The sequence below is a fragment of the Protopterus annectens genome, chromosome 7.part0 (genome assembly GCF_019279795.1).
Source record: "Protopterus annectens isolate FY-2018-M chromosome 7.part0, PAN1.0, whole genome shotgun sequence".
NCBI lineage: Eukaryota > Metazoa > Chordata > Ceratodontiformes > Protopteridae > Protopterus > Protopterus annectens.
The window spans coordinates 1,800,344,290-1,800,365,840 of NC_056739.1; the positions used below are offsets into that span (position 1 = coordinate 1,800,344,290).

General features: G+C 42.2%; 1 protein-coding gene across 1 annotated transcript in view; it reads right to left on the reverse strand.

Moving 5' to 3' along the window:
• LOC122807244 (embryonic protein UVS.2-like) overlaps window positions 1-21,551 on the reverse strand; it is a 365,021-nt gene that overhangs the window by 212,810 nt on the left and 130,660 nt on the right. Inside the window, exon 7 of the mRNA XM_044078329.1 lies at window positions 17,993-18,111. Coding sequence (XP_043934264.1) covers window positions 17,993-18,111 — 119 coding nt within the window. The remainder of the gene's footprint in view (window positions 1-17,992; window positions 18,112-21,551) is intronic.

Genomic DNA, 21,551 nt, shown 5'->3' on the forward strand with positions numbered 1-21,551 from the left:
GTCATTCCATCCCCTTTCACTCTGGCGAGAGCCTCTGATGTCCCCCTATCATTTGACGGCAGAACCCCAAGGTCTGGGGATACCCCCATGAGCGGTCCCCAACTTTCTGAGGGCCCCTCAGAGTCTGTGCCTGAGGAGCCCCCAAGAAAGAAATTGTGCAAGAGGAAGCACATAGACTCCCAGGATGAGTCCCTCACCTCTGATACCGACCTCGAGGAGTCAGAGGGGTCCCCCAATTCGTCCTCCAATGACGTCTCTTTCTCTGACATCCTGGAGATTTTGAGGCAGAGAGGTGGCTGGTCGTCCAAAACCCCCTCTGAGGAGGAGTCTGTATTCCTCAAGGCCTTCGGGGCTCAACCCTCCGCCTCCTGGGTGTCTCCACCCTTCGATGAGCTCCTGGATTTGATCTGTCGAAGGGCGTGGGAGACTCCTGACTCAGTGGAACCTGTACCTAGACACCCTAATAAATTTCTTTCAGCTCCCCCTGGGAAAGAGTTCCTGTCCAAAGGTGTTTCTGTGGATGCCATGGTGGTGGCGGCGGCCACTCAGCAGGAAGTAGCAGAGTCTTCTTCCTCTGTCCATCCTCCTAACAAGGAGTCCAGGAGTATGAATCGGTACAGGAAGTGTACCCTCTCTTCAGCGACCTTCACACTTCGGTCTTTGAACTATCTATGTCACTTTACTCGGCTCCAGAGAGATCTCCTTAAAGAGTTAGGAGATACTCTAACGGGTAAAGTACCTGAGGCGTTAACACAGACGGTTAACACCCAGTTGTCTACTCTTGGCTCTCTTTCAGCTCCCCCTGGGAAAGAGTTCCTGTCCAAAGGTGTTTCTGTGGATGCCATGGTGGTGGCGGCGGCCACTCAGCAGGAAGTAGCAGAGTCTTCTTCCTCCGTCCATCCTCCTAACAAGGAGTCCAGGAGTATGGATCAGTACGGGAAGCGTACCCTCTCTTCAGCGACCTTCACACTTCGGTCTTTGAACTAAATATGTCACTTTACTCGGCTCCAGAGAGATCTCCTTAAAGAGTTAGGAGATACTCTAACGGGTAAAGTACCTGAGGCGTTAACACAGACGGTTAACGCCCAGTTGTCTACTCTTGGCTCTCTTTCAGCTCCCCCTGGGAAAGAGTTCCTGTCCAAAGGTGTTTCTGTGGATGCCATGGTGGTGGCGACGGCCACTCAGCAGGAAGTAGCAGAGTCTTCTTCCTCCGTCCATCCTCCTAACAAGGAGTCCAGGAGTATGGATCGGTACAGGAAGCGTACCCTCTCTTCAGCGACCTTCACACTTCGGTCTTTGAACTAAATATGTCACTTTACTCGGCTCCAGAGAGATCTCCTTAAAGAGTTAGGAGATACTCTAACGGGTAAAGTACCTGAGGCATTAACACAGACGGTTAACGCCCAGTTGTCCACTCTTGGCTCGATTGTCAACTCTTCCATGAGGCTCATATCTTATGCAGCCGAGGGGGCGAGCAGGGCAGCTAGCTCAGGTGTAGCCCTTAGGAGGCAAGCCTGGATGCGCCTGTGTCATTTCGCGGAGGCCTTCAAGTCTTCCTTCACTGACGCCCCCTTTGATGGGTCCTCACTCTTTGGGACCAAAGTGAAAGACACCCTCACCAGATCCGAGCAAGAGGGAAAGACCATGTCTGCCATAGGGGTCCATCTTTCCCTCCCATCTAGGCCTTACCCCAAGGCTCAGAGGGGAGGAAAAATGTGATTCAAAAAGTCACAGAAATCTTTCCCCACCAGTCAAGTTGTGCCCCCCTCCAGAGGCAGAGGAGGGGGTAGCTATTCTGGGAGACGCCGCCCTAGGGGCAGAGGAGGCCCTCGCAATTCTGGAGACCGTGATTCCTTTCGCGGGCCTTCCTATCATCGTCCCTGATGTTTTGCCCGACTGTGCTATTCCGGAGCCAGTCAGGTGCCACATTTCATTGTGCCCGAAAGCCTGGGCAAGTATCATTCAGGATCGATGGGTGCTTCGTATAGTTACCGGAGGTTATTCCATCCCCTTATTGTCAGACCCTCCTCCACGAAAGAGAATCACAGACGTTCCACCCAGTCAAAGGGATCATGCAACACTAGAAATTTCAAAGTTGCTGGAAAAAGGAGTCATCCAACCCGTCACCTCAGACCAGATCGGATTAGGGACTTACTCAAGACTTTTTGGTGCCGAAAAAAACAGGGGACCTGAAACCCATCTTGGATCTCAGTCAACTGAATCGCTACATTCTAAAGTCCAAGTTCCAAATGGTCACCCTTCAGTCTATTTTTCCGTTACTGGGAAAAGAAGTATGGATGTGCTCCATCGATCTCAAGGATGCTTACTACCATATCAAAATGGACAGGGCATCCAGAAGAAACTTAAGCTTCCGGCTGGGAGCCAGCCATTTCCAGTTTCATGCCCTGCCCTTTGGCCTCACCACAGCCCCCAGGGTGTTCAAGTGTTTGGCAGTGGTGACAGCTCACCTGAGACGTCAAGGATTCCAAGTGTTTCCATACCTGGACAACTGGCTCCTCACCGCCCCCACCAGGCATCTTCTCATTCAGGCCAGGGAAAAGACCATTGCCCTTTGTCATCAACTAGGAATTACCTTGAACTGGGGAAAGTCTGCCTTGCTGCCCTCACAGCATGTCACATTTATAGGCGCAGAGCTAGACACAGTTCACATGCGGGCGTTCCTGCCTCAGGAAAGGATAGAGGTGTTGCAGGGTCAGGTTTGCGCGTTGCTACCCCTCAAGAAGGTTCAGGCCAGATGGGTCCTACAGCTCCTGGGATCCATGGCAGCCACCATTATGTTAGTGCCCCTGGCCAGATTACACATGAGGCTTCTGCAGTGGCTCCTCTCTGCCCAATGGTCCTTTCAGAAACTTCCCCTGTCCCATCTGATCCTACTCACCGATCGGTGCAAACAGGACCTCTGTTGGTGGCTGCATTCCACCAACTTGAACAAAGGGAATCCGTTTATTCCTATGACTCCGGTTGCCACGGTGGCCATGGACGTCTTCCAGATAGGGTGGGGGGGCATTATCTTGGCAGGACGGTCCAGGACACCTGGCAGGATCACGAGGTACATTTGCACATCAGTGTTCTAGAGATAAGAGCGGTGTTACTGGCGTTGCAAGCACTGGAGAGCTCTCTTCCCCTAGGAAAGATTGCAATTCACTCAGACAACATGTCTGTGGTGTGATACCTGAACAAGCAAGGGGGAACCAGGTCTTACCCCCTATGCAGAGAGGCCATGCGAGTGTGGCAGTGGGCAGTGTCTTCCTGACAGTTCCTAGTAGCAACGCACATTCTGGGGAAGGCCAATGTGATAGCAGACAGGCTGAGCAGATCTATTCTGATGCCTTACGAGTGGTCCCTGAACCGCCGAGTTGTGGGACAGATTTTCAACAGGTGGGGTCATCCTTGCTGCGACCTTTTCGCCAATCCCCACAATACCAAGTGCAGCAACTACTTCACTCTGATCTCCCCCACAGGGGGAGTCACCCAGGGATGCTCTAGTCCACGATTGGCCTCCCGGTCTGCTCTATACTTTCCCTCCGTTTCCTCTGCTACCAAGAGTGATCCAGAAAGCCATTTCCTCGGAAAGCAAGATGATTCTTATTGCCCCACACTGGCCTCGCCAAGTCTGGTTCTCCTTTCTTCATCAGTATGCAGTGGACAGTCCTTGGACTCTGGACCCAGCACCAGACCTATTGACACACATGTCGGGACAGTCCCATCCCTCCCTGCGGACCCTCAGGTTGACAGCCTGGCTACTCCACTTCCATCTTTAGTCAGACTTCATTTTTCACCTGAGGTAGTACACATTTTATCTTCTTCTCATAAATCTTCTACCAGGAAGATACTCCAGAAAGTGGAAAAGATTTTCAATTTGGGCTCAGGCCAAGGGACTGGATCCGTTCACAGCCTCCATCCCTGCTGTCTTAGATTTTTTGTCCACACTTTTTCAGCAGGGTTCTGCTCCTGCTACCATTAAGGTTCAGCTGTCCGCTATTTCTAATTTTCATACCTCTTACAAACCTTCTCTCATGGCTCATAAGCTATGCAAGGCCTTTTTAAGGTCACCTTGTTGCTTCGGCCTCCTGTGTCAGAACCCATCATGCCATGGGATTTAAATTTTGTGTTACAGGCCCTGACGTCATCACCTTTCAAACCAGCTGTCACCTGTGAATTAAAATTTCTGTCTTGGAAGACTGCATTCTTAATAGCTATCACATCAGCCAGATGGGTGTCAGAGATTCAAGCGTTGTCCATCAAATCCCCATATTTAATATTTCATAAGGACAGGGTTTCCTTGAGACCTAATCTGTCCTTCCTTCCGAAGGTAACTTCTGCTGTTAACCTCAATCAGTCCATTGAGCTGCCAGTTTTCTTTCCTCAATTTTCCAACAAGGTGGAGTTTAAGTTTCATCAATTAGACGTACACAGGCAGCTTTGTTTTTACTTACACAGGACAAAACAACTTCGTAAGTCTGACCAACTCTTTGTGTCCTCCTCAGAAAATAGAACAGGTTTCCCTGTTTCTAAGATTACAATTTCCAGATGGATTTCTGACTGTATCTCCTACATTTACTCTTCAGCAGGCAGAGAGTTACCGTTCTCTGTCAAGGCTCACTCCACCAGGGCTGTTTCTGCTTCAGTAGCTTATCACTCCAAACTATCCTTGGATGGAATTTGTGCTGCGGCCACGTGGGCTTCTCCCCACACCTTCATTACTCATTACAAATTAGATGTGGCTTCTAGGGGCCGGGCTTCCTTTGGTTCCACTGTTCTCAGGAGCATCTTCCATTGAGCCTCCCAGGATAGAGGTGCTAGGGACGCTGTCCCGTGAGTAAGAATGTAGGCGAGATTGGACCACATAACATCTACAAGTTATGTACTCACCATAATGCTTGATGTATGTGGTCCATCTCGCCTCACATTCTTACGTTCCCTCCCACCCCCCCCACTCCCACCCCCTGGAGGATTTGGAGGCGACATTTGTTTTCAGTACCTTTCTGTATTGGTTATTTTTTCTTTGCTGCCCTAGTTAGTGTTCTGTTCTTCTGAACTGTGGTTGTGCATGAGGTGTGACTATGAGCTGCTGCAAACTAGATCTGGGGTTGTGGAGTGGTGCAGCATGGGATACCAGGTTAGCCCAGCCAATTAGAGACTTCGTGCTAGAAAAATATAAGTTGGCCTAGTGTAAACCCGTGAGTAAGAATGTGAGGCGAGATGGACCACATACATCAAGCGTTATGGTAAGTACATAACTTGTAGTTCTCTTCCAGAATTAGGGAGATAAAAAGAAATAATCATGGCTAATGGTAATCTCGCATCTCTGCTCATGAAAAAGGACTGGGTCTGCATAAACTAGGAAAACAACATCCAGGATCAGGATAGTAATCTAAATTACCTCACTCTAAAAAAAAAAACAACATTGAATAACAAACTGTACCCAAGCGGTTTACATTAGAAATAATGATTGTTATTTAGGCACCAACATTCTTTTGGTGCACCATCAAAGAAGAATTCTTGCAGAGACTTTATCAAGCCCATTAATAACAGTGGGGGCTACCCCTACATCAGATGTTGAAAGGATAGAACCTCTTGGTTCAACCCCTGAACACTGAAAATGGTAATCAAAAATCTACACATCTCTGGATGCCGAAATTCTCACCTTCAACCCCACTTTGATAAGGATGGTAGAACCCATCATTAGCAAATATCTTCAGTTTATCAGTAATTATAGGAGCAACTTCTCTTTAAACACTGGACAAGGACTTTCTTATTTGAGATTTCTATGACTCCACCACAAGATTTTAGGTCCACTATCAACCCTCCACTTTTATCTGTGTTACTTGAAAAAGATTCTAAGCAAGGCATTGAATATACTAACAAATATTGCCAATGCGCCCTCTTCCATTACAGCTTTTTTCCACCATTATCATGCTTACTGACATATATAGTGTAACCGTAATTATCTTGTGTAATATGGAAAGAAGACCCCTTTTAGTGCAATGTCTGTGAACCTGGGGTAGCACTATGTCAGTGGAGTAGTTCTTCCTGTTACTGAAACCCAGGAAGTTCAATTTGGAAAACCCCCTTTCAGAGATGTCCAATATTGTTTAACAAACTGTTTCTTATAAGTTTTATGTGGCCGAGTGACCTCTGAACTCAGCTGTAGCAATCTGGATGTACCCTAAGGACTAGTTCTCAGCCTCAGTCTTTTTTCTGTGTTTGTTAATGAGATTACAGTGGATGTACATCATTATGATGACTGCTGCAGTAACCTTAGCTATATTGGTTCTGTCCTGCACAGGAGAGAACAGCCAACCAGCTTCCAAAGCTTGTAGGGCACCTTCTAAGTGCCCAAACCATTAGTCATCCTGAGCTGAGCACATTAAAGAGAGAGGGTTGGGAACCAAGCCCTTCAGAGCTTTCCTGCCACCAAAAAGAGCACTTGTCTTGCACTTTGCTGAGGATCAATATTCTATTAATGCTTTCTATTGCTACACATATAAGTTCCCTTCGGGAAAAAAGTTCCATATTACTTTTTGTGACCGAAATTGAAAATTTTTACTTCTGTAGAAAATGTTTTTTTAAACTTCTTCAAAACTACTTTTCTGGGGGTAAAAGTTGAGTTATTTTACTTTTGGGGGGTTGTGCTTTTAGTAGAAAATGTTACTTTTTAGTACTTACCTGTTTTACACTAGTAAAACAAACCTTTACATCCAGTTTGTTGAAGTTTAAGCACTTTCGTTCCCTGTTTGGTGAACTTCATCAGAAACATGGCAGTCATTTTGTTATAGGATTTAAATAGCCTTAAAGGTGGCAAAGCTCTGCGGCATTTAAATGTATACACCATAAAAAAATTTAAAAATTCTTAAAGCTATTAAATGTTTTGATAATTGTTTTTAACATTACAGTTGTATTATGACATTTTTTACTACTTTTCTCAGAATTCTGGGTTTCATGATTTCTATGTCTTGAAAAATGCTAAAATGGAAAATGAGTTGTAGCAAGAGCTGCATGTTTTTCATCCTAGAATTTTTCAAGAAATTTTTAGCCAATTGGACATAAATTATGTACTTCCCCTTCTAGGCACAAGTAGATATTTAAGAACTGTATTTCACACCAGTAAAGCTCATGCAATTGCAAAACCTGTGTTGATCCAAAAAAAGGTATTGCATCATTTATGTGTTCCAGTTTTTGTGTGTTTTGGGCATGTTAATGCCATTATAATAGTTCTACTACACAGAGAAAGACAGATAAATGTTTTTATTTCTTGATCTAATTTTAAATTAATTTTAACAGTCTGTAACGGTTTTAGTTAAGGTATTTAAGCCTATACCAGTGATTCCAGTACATAGTTGCACTGCACTTTTGCTGTTTTAAGTGGTCTGTTGCTATTAAGCCCTGGTTTCATTCTTATGTACTGAGTGTATGTCAGGTTAATTCAGGACTTGTCCTTACATTTGGACAGTTCCCAGCAAATCATCTCAGATCTAAGGGTGTAATTGTTCTCAGCCACGCAACCAGTTGTAGCTATGTTCTTAAACCCAGTATATCTTTGTTGCCTGCCCCCTATGATAATTTGACAAGAGAATTCTTTCCCTGGTTACTGGCTGTTGACAAGAAGCACATAAGTATCATTTTGCAAAGTCTCTCACCAGTCTAAAAGACCTTTGATAAAATTGCTTAATATTGACTACTGATGCTGCTTGCACTGATTTTCATATCAAATTAGTGACTTTTTTTTGTTTTTTTTTAACTATAATTAGTTTACTGGTTCTTGCTGGTGGCAGAAGAATGTTTTCAAGCAAATTACTTTGTATTGAAATTTAAATACTCCATCACAAGTCCACCCACACATTATACAAAAAACAAACTCCAAGCATTTATAGTTACTCCTGCCCCTAGAGTCATTCCTGTCAGTACCATGGACCAGCATTTTCCCACCACCTCTGTAGCCAGCCTGATTGAGACGGCATCTTGAGATAGTGTAAGAACTTTCTCATGCTGTGTAATGACCATCAAACAGTATAACACAGTGTGTGAGAGATGTACACATATAATGTCCTTGGAGGCATAAATCTCACACTCAGAAAACTACAAAATCGTCAGCAGTACACCACTCATCATACTTCTGCAAGGCCATCGCAATGCATATAATCCATCATATGCTGAGGATCTAAAGATTAACTTGCCTAAACTTCAAAGACCTCCAAAACACAACACAGGCATGAAGCACACTCAGCATATTAAGCCTATTTCCTCATATAGCACAAGGAGTCCCAGAGTCACAGATGTTGAGCCCGTAAGACAGACATCGACCCAATCAAACATTCTTGTTATAGGTGACTTCATTGCAAGATGTGCCTCTAACCAGACTGAGCAAGGAAAGAGTGATGGTTAAGTGCTTGTCTGGTGCCAGGATCCATCAAATCATGCATGCACTCTAGTCCTTGAATAAGCACCTGTATGACTGTCATAGTTCATACCAATGTCAGTGACTTAAGACGTACCTCCCTGGACTACATGAAGACACATGATGGAACCCTCAGACTGTGTCCCAGGTAGGTATGAACCTGGCAATGAGCAGCACTCTACCTTCTTTAAGGATGATGCCACAATATGAGCAGAAAATAATCTACTTCCACAATTAGCTTAGTTTTTGGTGATATTCAAAGGGGGTCCAATATTTGTCAGTCGTGGAGGATGGGAGATAGGAAATTCACCCTGGGGATCACGTCAATCGCCATGTTAGACAGGGGTCCAGGGAAGTAAATATTGTGTGAAGAAATAGCCAGGAAATTGTTATGGCTAGGCTTGTATAGGCCCTAGGGCCGATAGGCTAGTACCAACCTATGATCGATTGACATTGCTGCTTCACCAAGGATGTACCTATCCCCTCTACAGTTTAAATTATTGGCAAAGACATTATCCACTCCCATGGTGCGTTTTTTAGGCAATGCCATCCCTGAGGAACCTACCAACATGATGAAATAAGAAAAGGAGAATATGAAGATGTTGCTTATCAGTGCTAGGAACCTGAAAGAAACTCCACCCCCTAAAAGAAACTCCACCCCCTAGAAGCCCATATTCCCCTGGAAGACATTGATATCTGTGTAGTGGCTGAGATGTGGTTTAAAATAGCATAGAGTTCTCTGGCTGCAGGGCTGTAATACCTTCCACACGTTTTGACCAGCTATTGTGCAGGAGGGGAAAATGGTGGAGGCGTGTCAAGCTTTATCCAGAAGAGGCTAATATCAAGGCTGGTAAAGCAGCCTGATGCATTAGAGCTTCTTCATGTTCAAATAGCCATCAGAAGGGTTCCATACCATGTATTAGCTAGCTATATAGCTCCCTCTATGTAAAAGAAAGCTGCAGCACCTGTCAACAGAAACTAGAATCACTCAGTGTTAAACTCAATACCATTTTCCTAGTTGATCTAAACTGTCCAACTATAGAGTGGGAAAGCTACACTGCCACCAGTACACAAGCACAGAGATTCCTGGACTTTGTTATTACAAATGCCCTGGACCAATTAGTCAGAGTACCCACTAGGGAAAATAACATCTTTGATCTTGTCTTTCTTAAAAGCTGTCTCAGATTTCAATTTTCTGTTACCTAAGAAGTTCAGTTGTGAATGCTCTGCCATTTCACACTGAGCTAATCGAAGGAAGGACACTGAGCAAACTCGGAGCTATAATATATAACATTAAGTATCCTGTTTTTTGTTTATTTTGTTCTTTATTTCTTTGTTATTTATAGCACTTTGCGTACTGTGTATTTTTCTAGCTAGTTTCACTGTGTATGAGGGATTAACTGGAATTTGTCTACTTTTATTAAGCATCTGTTGGGTTGTTTGTTTCTGATAACTTGTTGCAGTTAAACTCTTTTCTAGAGGCTTCTTTAGCTGTTTAAAACTTTCATTTAAAGGCTCACTGCTGCTTTTCAGCTGTGAGAAACATTTCTGCAGTTTGTTTCCCACCCTCCCTTCCTGTTGGTATAGTGTTTTTATAGTTGGTGGCTTTGCAGTTGCCCGGCCCTAGTGTAAATTTGATCTGGGACCCTCCTCCCAGTCTAGTGTCATTACCTCATTCTACCCAGTACAGGGAGAACATTTGAGAAGGCCAATCAGCTTAGTTTCTGCTACTCCTTCCTCTCTTTCCACTTAAAAAACAAAAAAAAAAAAAAAACTTTTTCTAAGCTTGTTTCCTGCCTTTCCTGTGGGTAGTCTAGCCTGGATATAGATTGGCTGTGTCCAGGACTATTTGTAGGCTTCTAGGGCCCAAGCCTTTCTGTGTTGGAGGGAAGCCTTCTAGCTTAATTTTGTTTCTTAGAACTAGCCAGTTGTTTGTTTCAGCACTTGTTCAGAACTTATTGTAAACACTAAATAAGCTACAAATTACTACAGCACTCAACTTTCCTCACTGTCTAGAGGAAAGCAGTTTCTAGTACTTAACAAATAAGCACCTATCCAGGCATGTCTAAGGGTCAGCTCCCGGTGTTTTCTCCTGTCTACCTGATGAATCTGGGCATCTTGGGGCAATGCAGTAATTGCCTCATGTACACAGACAACCCTCTCCTCCTACCACCCAACACTACAACCTGTGAGAGATGCACTTATATAGCCAAACTGGAAGCAAAGCTCTCTTCACCCAAGACTGGACTAGACAGTCAAGAGGAGAAGGTAAACACTTGCACCACACCCCACTCAGCACATAGTCCCTCAAAACCTACACCACCAAATCACACACATAGAAACACAAAACACACACCTACATTCGTGGAGGCTCTCAGTAAAAACCTGCCCAAGCAACAGGGACCTCCAAAGCAGAAAATCAAGCAACCTCCTCCCCCAACACAACCCAAATGAGACACAGCCCACAAACTCAGTGTGCCACTCAACCACAGCCCATAAGGCATAACAACGTACCCAACACTCTAGTCATAGGTGACTCTATAGTCAAGCACACTGATGTCCAGTCACCAGGCTAAACAAGGAGAAAGTTACTGTCAGCTGCCTGTCGGGTGCCAGGATCCGCCACATAACGCATGCACTCAGGTCACTCCACAACAAGTACAAATGTGACTCTGTCATTGTCCATGTTGTTGTGAATGACCTGAGACGTACCTCCTTGGACTACATGAAAAGGGACATGGAGGAACTTGTAGCCCAGGCAGGTATGACCCTAGCCCTGAGTAGCATCCTGCCATCACCCAGAATGATACCACAGTACAAGGACAAAATGATTGACTTCAACAATTGGCTAAGCTTCTGGTGTCATTCTAAGGGGATCCAGTATCTGTCTGCCTGGGATGACATGATCGACAAGCCATGATGCTTTGCCAGAGATGGCCTGCACATGTCGCCCCTGGGATTCCGGATACTGGCTAAGGCTCTAGCCACCCTATAGTGCCTTTTTTAGGCAAGGTTCAAATGACAAATTCACCACCCTAACAGGTACAGGCAAGAAGATTCTGAGGGTATTGCTACTCAATGCTAGAAGTCTAAACCTCAAAATGCACTCTCTCGAGGCACTCCTTAAAATGGAGAACATCGACATCTGTGCAGTGACAGAGACCTGGTTCAAGGCTCCAGAGAGTTCCCCTGCATTACTAGGCTGTAATTCATACCACACCTTTCGGCCACCTAACCTGGACCGAAACACTAAAGGCGGAGGCATGTCCATATGCATTAAGGATATCCACACCTCCAGGCTAGTTGCTCAGCATAAGCATCCGAGATTATCCAAGTACAACTAATTCTGGGCAAGACCGCAATCCAAATTGTAGCTTGCTACAGATCCTCCACCATGCCCCAGGATTCCCACTCCTCATTTCTTAATACACTGGAAAATATTAGGGTACAACCTAACACCCTAATAATGGACGATTTCAACTACCCTACCATTAACTGGGAAAACTACTCATGTACCAACTCTTGTGCTCAACGTTTTCTGGAATTCATAAATTCCAATGCCATGGATCAACTTATCCACACCCCCACCGGGGGCAGCAGTATCCTAGACCTGGTTATTACCAACATGGGCAACCGGTGCTCCACACCAGAGGTCAATTCCTCGTTGGTCAGATCCGACCATAAGCTAATCACCCTAGACATCCACATCCCTCCCCCACCCCCTATTAGGGAAATCACAGTAAAAAATTTCTCCAAAGCCAACTTCACGCTTCTTAAGACAGAAGTGGCAAACTTCACAACACCCATGCTGATGGACAATAGAGGTATGACTGCTGAATCCTACACAAATGCACTTTATAAGCACTTACATGAGTGCATGGATCCCTAACAGAACCAAGATGCTTTCCTCCAAAAAAAGGAAGCCAAGCTGGTGGTCCCCTGCCATAAACAAACTCTACAACAGAAGAAAGAAACTTTTGCAAAAAAGAGTAAAATCCCATGATTGGAGAAACTCTCTGGAAAGCTTCAGTAAGAAGCTGAGATCCCTCATAAAATCCTCCAAAGCTAGTTATTAAAAAATTGCCACTGACTCTAAAGACAACCACAAAGCATTCTATAGCTATGTCAAGAATCTCAATGGCAACACTCAGATCTGCTCTGAGTTACAGCACAATGGCACTAAATATACAGAACCAACAGATATTGCCAACATCCTGGCAGATAGGTTCAGTGCTAACTTTACCCCTCTGTCATCTCCTAAAGGGCCCGTCTCTATACCAGAAGAATGCAAAGTTCCTGTAATCACGGCTGCACAGGTAAAAAACACACTATCCAAAGCCAAGAACACAGCATCCATGGGACCTGACGACATCCCAGGCTGTGTTCTACATGAACTACATAACGAACTGGCACCCCACCTAACTACCATGTTCAATCATAGCCTCACCTCAGGCTATGTGCCCACTGAATGGTGCACAGCGACAGTTATCCCACTCCACAAAGGGGGAGCCACCACAGACCCTGGAAACTACCGCCCCATTAGCCTAACGAGCCTGGTCTGCAAGGCTATGGAGCGTATCATCATGAAACTTATAAACAATGACATTGGTAATCTCCAAACTCAGGACCCCACTCAGTTCGGGTTTGTAAAAGGCAGATCATGTCTCCTAAACCTGATAGACTTCTTTGAAGCAGTCACCAAAGCCGTAGATGAGGGTAAGGTGGTTCACACAGCCTATCTAGATCTCGCCAAGGCTTTTGACACCATCCCCCACTCTGGAATTATAGATAAACTCACTAAACTAGGTATAAATCCCTATGTCACAAGATGGGTTGCCAACTGGCTCACTGACAGAACCCACACTGTGAAAGTAGCAGACTCCAAATCCAGCTTCAGACCAGTGACAAGTGGAGTACCACAGGGTTCAGTCCTGGGTCCTCTCCTGTTTGGTATCTACTTCTCTGAAGTACAGGTCAACATAGAAGGTCTCTGGCTAATGAAGTTCGCAGATGACTGCAAACTAGGAGCCATAATCAAAACTCCAAAAGATGTGGACATCCTACAAAAGAGCCTCACTGAGACAATTGCCTGGTGTCAAAGCCATGGCTTCAAGCTCATTGCCAAAAAGTGCGTTGTCATCCCTTTTGGTAAAAACTCTGTACCCATGAACTACAACATAGGTGATAGTCTACTTAACACCGAATGTGTGATAAGAGACCTTGGGACACAGGTGGACAGTAGTCTCTCCTTTGATAATCACATCGCCACAGTAGTCAGGAAATCCTATGTGGCACACCTCATCACAAAAGGTTTCTCATCCAGGAAAAAAGAGGTCATTGTTCCCCTCTACTCGTCACTCAGACCCATTATAGAGTACAATGCCCCTTTTGGTATGTACCTCACAAGACATCTACAACAACTGGAAAGGCCACAGAAATACCTCACAAAGAGGATTACCGGCCTCAAAGAGATGCCCTATGCAGACCATCTCAAAAAACTGCAGCTTTACTCCATTGCATATTGCCTACTCAGAGGCGATCTCTGCCTAACACACAAAGCTATGTCAAACCCAGAGCTTTTAGATATGCTCCACTTAAAGAAATCCCAATCCCTACGAGCTACACGCTCTAGGGACCTAAACCTCATCACCACAATAAACAGAACATGCTGCAGGGATAGATTCCTATCCCAGAGACTTCCCATACTCTGGAACAAACTACCTATCTATATCAAACAAAGCTCCTCATTATCACTGTTCAAGAAAAATCTTGATGATTGGATGGGAGATAGGAAATTCACCCCGGGGATCACTTCTGTGGCTCTGCTCGACAGTGGCACAGTAAAATAATTTTCTTGGGTGGCGAAAGCCAGGGTACCTTTGGCTAGGCTTATATAGGCCCTAGGGCCAATAGCCTAGTACCTACCTATGAACCTATAAACTAATATGGAAGCATTCCTGCACCATCCCTTGTGTATCTTCATCACTTATTAGGTCTGACGATAATGCAGTCTCCTTCAAAATAAAATGGAAACCAGAGATCTCTTCCATCCAAGGTACCTTTAAAAATTAATTTGACAAACTACCTACACTGGCACACTTTAGATCCCCCACCAAAAACAATTAACTCCACTGAATACACAGAAATGTACATTACCACACTATACCAGTATGTAAACAGCTGCATAGATGCAGCCCCTGCAGGAACAAGTGCAGGGCAGACCCTGGAAACAAACCAATATGGCGGCACCATAATATCAACAAGCTTTATAACAAAAGGAAAAAAAGTTTCACCAAAAGTAAGAAGAGTAATTCCCAGAATGCTTGAGCCCTTGTCGCTGAAATAAACTACTGAGGAGCTTAATAAAATCCACTAAAGCCAAGTTTGCGACTGAAATAGCTACCCAAGCCAAAGACAATCGCAAGGCATTTTTAAGTTATGTTTCTAATATCAAAAGCGCAACTCTGCATTGGACTGAGCTGATTGTGAACTATGTTACTTACACTGAGGCTATAGTGAACCTACTGACTGATAAAATTAGGATTAACTTTACCCCTCTCTCTCCGTCTCTCAAGATATTCCTGAAACTGACTCAGTTCCAGCTATTACACAAGAGCAAGTCTTAAAACTGTTATCAAAACCTAAAAATACGGCATCAGTAGGTTCTGACACTATCCCTAGATAGATCCTTAATAGCATGAAGCACAATTTAACCACACTCTTAACAACACTGTTCAGTCTCAGCCTCCATACAGGTTTTGTACCAAGTGGATGGAGAACAGCTACAGTCATTCCCCTGCATAAGGGAGGACTGTCCACAGAACCAGGCAATTACAGACCCATACGTCTGACCAGCCTCGTATGCAAAGCCATGAAAAGACTTACCATGGAATTAATCCCAACATATGAAACCTCCAAACACAGGACCTGTTTCAGTTTGTATTCATCAAGGGCAGGTCATGCTTAATCAGATTTTTGTGAAAAGGTCACCAAAGCAAAAGTGGGAACAAGCCCCTGTGTCACTCACTGGGTTGCTGTCTGGCTTACAATTATAATGCACATAATCAAAATAGGGTGCATTACCTCCACAAAGAAACCAGTCCCCAGTGGATTCCCTCAGGATTCTGTGCTGGGACCTCTCCTGTTTGACATCTACTTTTCTGAAGTAAAAGCCAGTACCAAAGGGCTCTGGCTAACTATGTTGCAGATGGCTGTAAGTTAGGATTAGCCATTGAATCCCGGAATAACTTGGCCATCTTGCTGGAAGTCTCAAATAAACAACTGGTGCCAAATTATGGTCTTAAACTAAATGCCAAAACATGCATTATTGTATCCTTTGGGACGTCATCTACCCCAGGGGACTACCACATTGACAGTACACCCCTAAGAGTTGGCTCAGTTGTTCAGGATTTCGGAACGTATGTGGGCAGTGGTCTAACATATGTCTGTTGTTTAAGAAAGTACTTCTGTAATGCACATCTTATAAACAAAGGGATTGTTTCTAGATCTAGGGCTGTCACTGTCCCCCTTTACTCAGCCCTCATTAGGCCGAGCACTGAATATAATGTCCCCCTTGGAATGTCTGTCAGACACATGTAGTAGCTGGAATGCCCATAGAGATACCTTACTAAAAGAATACAAGACCTAAATAACAGGTTTTACATAGACTGACTCAAAACCCTGTCACTGTGCTCACTATCCTACAGACTGCTAAGAGATGATCTGTGTCTGGCATAGAAGGCATGCTCCAACCCACTGCTGATGGATTTACTGCACATCAGCAAGTCAGATGGCATCAGAAATACTCGGTCTAGGGATCTAAACCTCTTCTGCCACATCAACTCTATGGTTTAGAGTGACAGATGTATTTCACCGAATATACCACTTCTGTGAAACAGACACCCACATAAAACAAAATTCATCCCTGTCCATTTTCAACAACAACTTACAGGTATTGCTGGGAAAGAGAATATTTACCCCAAGACTGCCCCCTGTACTACTAATGGACAGGGGCAGCACCTAAATGCTTTATCCTATGCATGGGCCCCATAGATTATCTATGGTATGATTCCAGTTATTCTTATTAGGGGTAATTATAATTATCTACCATGGGATTGTTGGGTAAGGCCAATCTATAACCAAATGGGATAGGCTATTATCTGTGGAATTATCCCAGTTATTCTTATTAGGGGTAATATATAATTATCAACCATGGGACGGGCAAGGTCGCTCTGTAGCCAAATGGGATGGGTTATTGGAAGCACAAAAAGGGAAAATGACTAGGTTTAAAGTGGCCCAGAAGGGCAGCTAGCATAGTACTTACCTATGAACCTGTGTTGCGGAGATGTGTAGTATAACTTGCATAATGAGGACTCCATGGGCTCCTTAAAAATGTCAGTCCATGGCAAATGCTTTATTTAATTTTACAAAAGGCATGCAGTTTACTCTATTACATTATATGCAAATGTAGATTTTGGTGTCCATCTTGGCTACACTTAGAGTAGGCTTCAGTTATTAGGGGTATTACCATATTTGATGCAGTAAAGCAGGGATACTTAGAAATTTGTGGATACGATACGAGGGGGAGCCTTTCTTTTTCTGAACGATAACTGCTCAAATCAAAGAAATGCAAGTGCACTGCTGCAGTATTTGATATTCATGTCCTTTAGTTAGAGAGAAAAGGAGAAAGACACATACTTGGTTTTGGATGTGTATGCACCTGTATATGTGAATGGTTGTGTGAAAATCAAGCTCTGTTCCATCCCTGCAGTTGAGTGTGCGGGAAGTATAGACTACACATGATAGATGCAGTAGGCTTGCTATTTTTAATTTCAGAGAAATGATCTCATTACACTTTTTTTTACTTTCACACCAAAATGTTCACCACAAAAAGATTCATTATGAAGGGTATCTGATTAGCAGTGTCTATATAACATCACCGAACGCTTAAAGCGAACAGTGATTAATCGACCCTATGTAAGCGAAAGCTTACAATGTTGAACTGTCAGAACAGCGATTTTTTCCCAAGGGAAAACAATCGCTGTTCCAACAAAATAAAGAAATAAAACACTTTAAGCATTACATTAAGTGGGGAGCTGTGCCCCCCACCCCCCCGCACTTAAATATACCAACTCCGAGATCGCACTACAGTGCCAAAAACGGCAAAGTAACAAAGTGGCCAAGCGCATTCTTTCCCCAGGAAGGAATTCGCTTAAAAGCCACTTCGATATTTTGCCTTTTCAGTTTTTTACGTTCGACCAAGACGCATTCGAAAGAATGCGTCTTCGGTCTTGTGATAGGAACTCGATTAGCAGCCTACTTGTCTGCTTGATCTGAAAATTAATATAGTTATAACTATATGTTATAGTTCTAACAATTATAATACTGTTAAGATGCAAACACTCAAAATTGTAGTAAGGTAATTCTTCTGCCCAGTATTGTCCAGGCATCCCTCAGATCCCTTTGGTTGTTTACGAGTAATTTTTGACATTTTAATTTCCTTCGTTTTTTTGCTCATACATGATGCTTTATTCTGCATACCTTTTTCATCTCAATACATTCAGTCATTCTTACCCTTTTCCCAGGTGAAGTAATTATAACCCAGGTGCAGTCCATGTTGTCAGGGTATGTGGAGGGATAGTTTGGAGATGAGAAAACTCCAGATGAAGTCATAAATGTCTGACCACAAGACACTAAATGAAGAACAAAAGAAAACAATGATGAATTATGTTGTGTTGTTTTTTAAATATACCTGGAACAATGAAATACTCAATTTCACATTTAGTGCCTTTTTTGCTCAAATATTTGCATGTGTTTTTCATATTTAACTCCAGAGGTACTGATACGATATCAAATTTATAGGCTGTAGTGATAATTCACTGTAATAAAAAGTAAGCAGTGTGTGTTTGAAAAGCAGCATGTTAAAGTCACCAAATTAATCACCACTTATTTTATTAAGCTACGGAAACCTGTATGTCATGATGACTGAATAGTTTTGAAGTGAATCTGATTATACTACTTCCTAACATGTAACATCTTAAATGGCGAATCTAGCAGCTGAATGGTTTTGAAAAAGTAAAAGACAGACTTGAGGCAGGAGACATCCATAGTTACTGGATAGAAAATATGGTTGTGCAAGAAATTGTATTGATAAATTTACTCTGAAGATCAGTAGTATACTCATGTCAAAACCTAAGGAAAGAACAAAAAGAACACATAGACCACTGCTAAGTTTTCTTTACCTCGGCCTTCAATGGAATGAATTCATACAAATCAGGCAGCATTTTATACTCCATCACCATACTTAATTCAACCAATAAATTAATTAACCAATTGAAACATCTTAACTAAACTTTGTTTAAACATACTTCATTATGAAACGGAGATGTACCCCACAAAACACACTAACACATTACAATTAATAAAAGTGAACTATAAACCATGTTATTATATAAAAAAATATCTTAAATAGTGCATTACCAAAAACATATACCACATTCATTTATTTAATAATGCCAGTATTTCATTTTGTTTGCTTATATTAGATATTATACTATAAAGACATACACATTTCTTTTTTCATTTTTTTTTTTTGAGGAGAATTCCTGTTTTTCCATTTTGGAGTAAGTGTTTTTTGAAAAAACAAAAAGATCAAACAATTCACAGAAATAATATTGATCAATTGCAACCACCTTAAGCCCTATTAAGATGCTATATAATGATTTAAATATTTCTTTTATAAATATATATATAGATATGTGAATATTATTTTTCCTTAATATTTTATTTAATTGATCCTTATGTTGAATATTTTACACCAAAATCTTAGTTATTTACATATAACAAATAACCACTAAATACCCCACTCTATTTCTAGATTTAGACCTTTCGGGAACAAAGTGCCAAAATAAACTATTCATTTAGATTCCAATTGAACTAACTTCCTTTTAAATTCACCCCCCCTCCTACATTCTGTTCACCATGTGGCTTTGCCAGTACACTAAAGAAAAAACTATCTATCTGACCTCCATGTGTGCTGCAAAAGTGCTGTGCCACTGGACTATCCAATCTCTTATTTCTAACATCTCCTAGATGTTCCAAAAATTCTGAGTTTTACCCTTCTCGTGCCCCACATACCATTTACATGGTGTACATCCACATCCAATGATGTAGACCACACCACATGAATTACAATTAAACTCATTTTTTACAAAAAATGTCTTACCATTGATAGTCCATCCATCCACATTTTTTATTTTTCCACATACTTTACAACCCCCACATGGAAATACACCTTTCCTTTCGACTACCTCAGTCATATTTTTCATCCTTAATAATTCTCTCAAATTATTAAACCTACCATATGAAAAAAACCTTCTCAGGGAACAAATTACCTACTAATTCATCCCTACAAATAATAGGCCAAAGATCATTAATCAGCTTTCTGAGTACCCCAGAAAAGGGGGAAAATTTACTAACAAAAAACAGGGGTTCAGCTTCCATTTTATACAAGTCATTCTTCTTATTGACTTTCCTACTTTGAATTAATTTTTCATTTGTTCTCCGGACTCCCTTTTTGTTTTCCAATTTTCCTAGGGCCTCATCTATACATTCCATGCTGTAACCCCACTTTAATAACCTATCCTTGACCAATACAAACTCCCTCTCTAGAATCATTACATCAGAAGTATTAGTTTGTATTCTTTTAAATTTCCCATATGGTAGTGATCCAATTAAATGATCAGGATGAGCACTACTTGCTTCAAGAAAACTGTCCGCTGCAGTCACTTTATGAAAGGGTTTGTACTGCAACAAGCCCTTACCATCAATGTAAAATTCAACATCCAAGAATTGCATACATTTCCTGTTCACTCTATAAGTAAATTCCAAGCCAAATGCATTACAACCTAATAAATCCATAAACTGATCAAATTCACCAATATCTCCACTACATACAAAAATCAAATCATCAATAAATCTTTTAAACATAACATTATTTAAAAAAAAATCAGTTACATAAATAAACATATTTTCAAAATATGACACAAACATGACTGCATATGAAGGGGCAAAATCAGCCCCCATTGCAGTTCCTTCCAATTGTAAATAAAAATTTTCTTCAAAAACAAAATAATTATGCATCAAAGCAAATTCTAAAAGTTGACAGATGTATGTAGTTTTGGGTCCTTCTCCCAACATTTTCACTACTGCCTCCAGACCCGTTCTAATATTGATATTGGTGTACAATGAATTTACATCCACACAGGCAAAATAAAGGTTAGGGTTCCATTGAGTTTTCTTGACTTCTTCCAACACGAGATGTATTTTTAATATAAGATTGTATTCTTGGGAGATATGACTTTAACTGAGAGTCCAAAAAAATTCCAACATTTTGTAAAAATGAACCCACCCCTGAGACAGTGGGCTTACCAGGGGGTTTTGTTATACACTTATGAATTTTTGGAATAACAAAAAACCTAGCATCTTTGGGGAATTTTATATACAATTTTTTGACATCTCCAGCGAAAAATCCCAGTCTTTCTCCCCTTTCCAATAGTTCTAATAAGAACTATGGAATTATTTTTCTGGGTTAACACTCAATTTTTGATACACCTTATCGTCTGATAATAAATCCAAAGCCATGTTCCTGTAATCCTTTCTATTGAAAATCACCCAATTCCCTCCCTTATCTGCCTGTGTGAATGCAAATTGATCAGTCACAGCTCAAAGTTGTTTCAAAGCTAGCCATTGTGCTTTTCCAAATTCCATGATTTTGACCCAGACATACATCTGTTGTATGCAAATTCCACCTGTTTACATAATGCACAATCAAAAACATTAATAACATGAGTGCTTCTTGGGGGCATGAAGGAACTGACATATGGCACTTTGGGTACAACCAACTTACTATACCCAGTTGAGAAACCTTTATTTGTTTCACATTCATCCTCTGAATCTCCACTTTCCATATCCCAAGAGACAAAGGGGTTTTCATGCACAGAATTATCCACATTCTCATTATCTGACTCAGTTAATACACACACACATCCCTTTCTGAACAAACATTTCGTCTTTTAGCACCAAAAAATACCCTCAGATTCAACTCACTACAAAATGCTTTCATCTCATTTAT